General features: G+C 55.0%; 1 protein-coding gene across 1 annotated transcript in view; it reads right to left on the bottom strand.

Moving 5' to 3' along the window:
• Positions 1–1,604, bottom strand: part of Tmem132e (transmembrane protein 132E) — a 58,826-nt gene extending 57,222 nt beyond the window's left edge. Inside the window, exon 1 of the mRNA XM_085829755.1 lies at positions 1–1,604. Within this exon, the coding sequence (XP_085685881.1) occupies positions 1–67 (67 nt within the window). The 5' untranslated portion in view covers positions 68–1,604.
• Positions 1,605–6,571: the final 4,967 nt, after the last annotated feature.

The following is a 6,571-nucleotide window of genomic DNA, read 5'->3' on the forward strand; positions in this document are numbered from 1 at the left end:
CGTGGGCGAGCAGCACAGAGAGGCAGAGTAGGGCGGCGCCGCGGCGGCCCGACATCCCTGGGGCCATGGCCGAAGCGGGGGCAGGAGGGGTCCGAGGGTGCAGAGATCCACGGCGAATTGGTCTTAGGCTGGGCTCGGTCGCCTCCAACTCACTGGCACCCAGCTATGTCTGTTGAGGCTTCGGGGGCCAGAAAGCGCAATTCGGGGACACTTTGAGGGGAGGGGCGTCCCGGGCACCACGGGCTACACCCTCGGAGCCGGCGGGGGCGCAGCTCGGGGCGGGAGGAGTCTCCACCTCCCCGGGCTGGTGCCCCCTGCAGGATCTGCGAGGAGAGGGGGGAGCCGCACGTGCGGTCCCAGGGCCCGGTGGCCACCAGCGTCCCGGTGGCTGCCGAGGGCCGCGTGCTGAAGCCCCTGGCCTCGCCGCGCCGCTCAGATCCGTACTGGCTCCTAGGTACAGATCCCCAACGCGAACTCGAATTGCCTCGGTTTCGGTGGTAGCCCCACATACACAGCGCGGATTTCTTCCTCTCCCAAGCGCCCTGCAGCAGTCGGGAAAATCCCAGGTCGGGAGGAAACGGATGATTTCTTTAGCAAAGAGAGAAAATCCAGGCAACTTTAATCCATCCGGGGAAGGAAAAGTTTCCTTGCAGGGATGAGACAGGCGACGCGGATCGCCACCACCCTAGGCGACGCCCAGACTAAACGTCTGAGGTGGGTGACCAGATGTTGGTCCCTTCGCAGTGCTCGGTCTTGGACTCCAGCACTCTCTCCAGTCTCGACCGGGGTCTGCGCTAGCACAGGCCGACTCGGCGCCGCCTGGCCAGGCTGGGGTTCGGTGGCTGGGGCAAGGGTGGAGCTCTAGGCACTCGCTGCCCCATGGAGATGGAGCTAGGAGAAGCGAAGGATCGGAAGCGCCAGTTAAGGCGCCCCAGCTCGAGCCGTTTCTTCCCAGAGCGTCTCCTCCAGTATCCAGCCCGTAAGCGTTGTAGGATGAGAGATGGGGTGGTCAGCCCTCGGCAGCACCGGCTACCCTTTTCTTTCCTCTCCGGTATGGTGTCGCTGTCTCAGCACAGGGGTACCTTGCCCCGCCTCACACCTCTCCTCGCCTTCCCGGGGGGAACCTACACAAACCTTGAACTTTTACGAGGTTCACAGTCTCCGATCCCTCATTCCCGCCTTGCCCCTGGACACCCGCTCGCCCGTTGCCTCGGTGCGGCAGGGCACAGGCTGTCGCTCTTTCGGAGTCAGTCTGGGCGAGTAGATCGCCGCTCCAGTCCCAGCTACGGGTGGCAAGAAGCGGGAGCGCGGCCAGTGGGCTAAGGCAACCGCACCTGCGTAGCCCCTGGCCGGAGAGGCAGCAGCGGGTTCCTAGGAGGCCTAGAGAAGAAGATAGAGATGCCGATAGGGGTCCAGCTCTCCTTGGACGTGGGGTGGGGGAAGAAGAAAAATCAAGGAGCAGAGAAAAAAAAAAGAGGCGGGGGAGCCACAGTTGACCGAAGCAGTCGCTGCCACCTCCACGGCGCTCCTCGGTAAATGGTTGGAGAAAGACACACACATACACTGATGCTCGCCGCCCTCCTCCTCCGTCCGGCATCCAGCGCCCACCAGGACCGTAGCGGGCGGGCGCCCAGCTTGGCGCGCTCGCTCCCTTTTCCTCCCTCCCTCCCCTCCCAGATTCCCCGTGATCACGTGGCCCCGGAGCGCGCGGCCCACGGCTCGCGCGCCACGGAGACTTCCCCCTCCCCCGGCTCCCCTGTCTGTCCACGTGTCCATTCCGCATTCCCAGCCTGGGGGCGCGCGCGGCTCCTTAATGAGAGTCGGCCCAGGGCTGGCCTCGCCGTTCAGTTCTACTCCGCTTTACATTTAATTTTTTTTCCCCCTCTGAGATTAAGGTTGGTGCGATCCGAGTGGGGCCGGTCGGCTGCTGCGACTGCGGTTCTCCTGGGTAGACGCCACAGCCTACGTTGACCGAGGTCCCATTTCAGAGGATGCCAGCTCCCCGCCGGGTGTTGGAGATGTTTTCGGTGGTTCTATCCGAGGCGCGGGTAGGGGGCAGCCTCCCACAGCCTCTGAGTCCTCCTGGGTCTGCAGGGCACCCGGTGGGAATCAGACAAGCTGCCGCGCCCAGCTCCTCTGGTTGAAGCTCCTCGGGCAGGAGGCAAGGGGCGCCGCTGGAGGCCGAGGAAAGACTTGCCTCTGCCTACAGGTTGTTTTGCAAACCTCTGAAAGGTGTCGGGGCGCGGAGGGGGGTGGGTGGGTGCGAGAAACTGCCCCTCTGTACTCTCACCCAGTCATCAGCCAAAGAGAGGGGGGTGTGAGGCAGACATTCACTCCCACCATCGCGCCTTTTCCATTAAAACGCAACCCAAATCAGACCCGACAGTCAACCGCCAATCAGGCATGAGATCAATGGCAATGATCCGACAGCATTATTGGATGTCATGAGAGAATCCTGAGAGGTCTGAGCTCAATCGGCCCTACTCTGGAGGGGCAGTCTCTTGTCCCATGGGCATAGCCCATAGTGAGAGAATAGAACTTGAGAGTCACCCGTCTATACCAGATGGAGTATGGGCTAGACAGATCAGAGCAATAGCTGGTGGGACTCTCCGTCTACACTTTATCTGTTATACTCGGGTCCTTTTTAGCCTTCCTGATCCTGTGAGTGTCCTTTTTGGGAAAATGGGTTTGGATCACAATGGGAACCTTCCTTGCCCGCGCCCCCCCCCCCCCAGCTGCTGACTATCCCTGCTTAGGTTTCATATTGGAACCTGCCTAGCTGTTCTTGCTCCTCCCCCATAGCTCAGAGGTTCAGTGGGGAGAGCTAACAGTCTATTGGAGGCCCCAAGGGACAGACTATGCTGTAGTAGTCAAAGAAGATGATTCTCATTAGGTCCCTAATGCCTGGTGGCAATTAATGTCACCTAAGGGCTTATTAACCATCCCAAGGAGAGGCAAGCCAGCTACCAGCTCTCTCTCCTCCACTCCCCCATCCCCAGTCTGTGATGTTGAGGCATAGAGTACAGGACCCACTAAACACAAGCAGAACCCTTCTGGCCCTGACCACCAACCCACTGGGGACCCAGAACTTAGGGATGGCTGGATGAAGGAGACAAAGCTGCTTCCCCTAAGATGCTGCCCAGGCTGCCCTTCTCTACAGCTTCTGTAGCTGACTCAAGCCAGTGCGGGTGAGGGCCCACCCTACCCTCCTGGCCCTGGCTGGAAGTAGCACACTGTGTTGGGTAGGGTGCTGGTGGGCTTGGCATCGTGGAGTTCTGAAGAAACCAACTCAGTTTCTCCTCCTTGCACCCCAACTTTCACAACAGTACTGTGGATGTCTCCAACGCCACAGGTGTCAAGGGAGAATTAGCCCTTGTTCCCGTGGATCTTCTGTTCTGGAAGGGAAGGGTGGATGCTAAGCATATGAATTAGACTCTGGGGACACCTGAGGATACTGCCATCTTTGTGTGTGTGTGTGTGTTTATGGGATATACACAAGCCTGTGGAAGCTAGAGGTCAAAGTGAACTGTCTTCCTCAATCTCTCTCTACATCATCTTCACCTCCATCATCATCACCACCATCATCATCATCGCCGTCATCTCTCACTGAACGAGGAACTCATTGTTTGGGCTAGACTGACCAGCCAGCCAATTCCAAGGATCTGCATATCTCTGCCTCTTCACCCTGGGGGTTATAGACACACTTCACTATGCCTGATTCTTACATGTTTGACGATGATGTGAACTCTGGCCCTCCTGCTTGTGCTGTAAGTACTTTGCTGACCTCCTGCTAGCCCATGATCCTGTCATCCTCACAGAGTGGTGGTCTGGTCTCCAGCCCTATTCTTTCCATACCTCCCAAGGTGATACGTTCGTCACTAACAATGAAGACTTGCCGTGTCAGCATGCCTGATGACCCAGTGGGTTCCTGGGTTCCACATACTCCTCTCGTCCACCTCAGAGGAGTGAGCCATCTGGAAAGTACAATACCAAGGGAGTCTCAGTTTTACTGTGCGGGGACTCCTTACTTTTGTCAGCTGCATTCTGGAGTTCAAGGAAGAAGATACTGGAGTAAAATGTACTTATCCAGTTGTCCCTAGCCTGACAACTAGGATGTCAGGAGAGAGGATGGTACCTTTCTCAGTCTTCCAGGCCATGGTGATAAGCTACCTGTGGTCTCACCATGAAGTCTTGGTCTTGGAGTTGCTATGAGCCATGCTCCTGGGGACCTAGATGGCAGAGGTCAAATGGGGCCTTGGCTGGAGGAAAGGATGTAGGGAGGAACAGAGAGAGGGCTGGCATGCATGGCAGTCTTCTTCCTGTTTTTCCTTTCTGAGTGTCTTTCTGGATGGAGTTTTGGCAATGGCTGGAACCATCTCCTTTGCCAGCTCCTTTGTGATGCTTGGGAGAGAGAAGAAGAAGTAGGGGGAGGGGAGGGAGTGGGGCTCTGCTTCAGTACCCTACACAGGTGCTCATCAAGACCCAACCCAGAGCCAGTACTGCTTCCTCCCTGTCTGACCAGCTCCTGTGAGCCTGTCCTGGCTTTCAGAATGCCCACCACTAGAAGGAAACAGGCCAAGGGGGGCATTCCTGAGACCTCCTGGGGCTTCTCATCAGATTCCCTAAGTTAACCCTCACTCTTGTATTCATTGCAGACATCACACCATGTTAACTCTGCCATTTTATTAACCACTTTGATTTTGTGAGTGTGTAGTGTATGTATGTGTTTAGGTTGCACTTACACCCTACCTACTACTCCTCTCTCTCTCTCTCTCTCTCTCTCTCTGTGTGTGTGTGTGTGTGTGTGCGCGCGCGCAGCTTTGTTTTCTAGTTTGGGAGACAGCGTCTCTCACTGAACCTGGAACTTAACTGTTTCAGCTAGACCAGCAGGGATCCACTTGCCTCCATCCTGCCCAGGTTCTAGGTATTCATTGCTACTTCCAGATTTTTACATAGGGATCTGAATTCAGGTCCTCAGGTTTGCACAACACTTGAGCCACTGAGCCATCTCCCTAGGCAGGAACAAATCCTTTTTATTGAGTGTTGTGCTCGGGATTGGAATGAATAGGCTGGGCAAGACAAACACCCAGATGGTAGACATTAGAGAGCCTCCAAACCCTCAGGGACACAGTGGCACTGAGCATTAGCATCAGGAGTGCCTCAGAGATGCTGGCCACTGGGCTTGGGATTCTGCATGCATTCTGGTGGGTGCTTGCCTTGCCCCTGTTAAATAGATACTGTTGCCATTTCCAGTGGCGCCTCAGAGACAAGATGTTTCCTGACTGGGATCACTTGGCTAGAAACCAGCAGCACTAAACCACTTGTCTCCATCCTGTCCAGGTTATAGGTATTCATTGCTACTTCCAGATTTTTACATGGGGATCTGAATTTAGGTCAGGATCTGTGAGATCCAGAGGTCAGATAAGTAGCCACCTGACCATCGCATCCCATTGGGCTCCACAGCCAGCCAGCCTCTGTTTATCCCTGGTTGTACTTAATGGCCAGGAGGGTTCTAAGCATACACAGAACTTTCAGCTTAGAGAAGCCATTGGAGCAAAGGATCCAGTGCGAGATGTCCAGGAACAAGGGGTCACTGTTTCCTGTACCCCTGTGTTGTCCACAGCAACTCAGCCTGTTGTCCCCTCATCCCACCACAGCACTGACTCACAACTCTGTGCATTCGGGGTGGAGTCTACCCCAAGGTTGCTTGTACCTAGGGTTATCGTCACCATCATCCTGCCTCTGGCCTGCAGGCTCCTCACCTCCCACTGCCTGATAGGATCCTAGCTACAATTCCACAGTCATCACTAATCTCTGTTCCTGAAGACGTCAGCAGCTAAAGGCAGAGAGACCTGTTTCCAGTTCTGTAAGGCAAGTTCTGCCTAGTTCCCTCCAACTTCTGTAATAAAATGTCACCGGCTGGGCGAATTAACACATTTACTTCTTCTCTTGCTGAAGGCTGGAAGTCCAATATGAAGGTGTTGGCAGGGTTGCGTCTTTGGAGGGCAGATGGATGTCTTCCGTGTGGTCATATGGCCACTTCTCGGTACTCATGAATCCTGGGTTTCTTTTCTTTTAATAAGGACAATAGTCCTTTGGATGTGAGCCCCATGCCAGCGGCCCCATTTCAATTTAATCACCTGTTCAAATGCCTTGTCTCCAAATACAGCTGCATTTTGTTACTTAGAGGCAAAACTTCAATGTGTCAATTTTAAGAGTTCACAATTTAGCTCCTAACAGCATCTGTAACTCACCATCCACACTGGGGTGTTCCTGAAAGGAAGAGGAATGCTCAGAATAATGATGTCAGAGCAGCAGCCTTACATGAGCAAGCGAGGGAAACCAGAACACTGGGCACTAGTGAGTCTCATCATTCATCTGGTGACTTTGTTTTAAGCCCCAAATCCCTCCTGTGCTCTGAGAATTTTGCCTCTCCCTGCTCAGTTCCCTTCCCTATCTGGTCATCACTAGTAGATGAACCCCACCCCTAACCCCCCAGCAAACATTGTGTCATGTGATCAGCTTAAGACTCCAGATAAGCTATACTAGTGCTCCACCGCAGGACTTGAGT

This window comes from Mus caroli, unplaced genomic scaffold, assembly GCF_978045245.1.
Source record: "Mus caroli unplaced genomic scaffold, Mus_caroli_1 scaffold_13, whole genome shotgun sequence".
Classification (NCBI taxonomy): domain Eukaryota; kingdom Metazoa; phylum Chordata; class Mammalia; order Rodentia; family Muridae; genus Mus; species Mus caroli.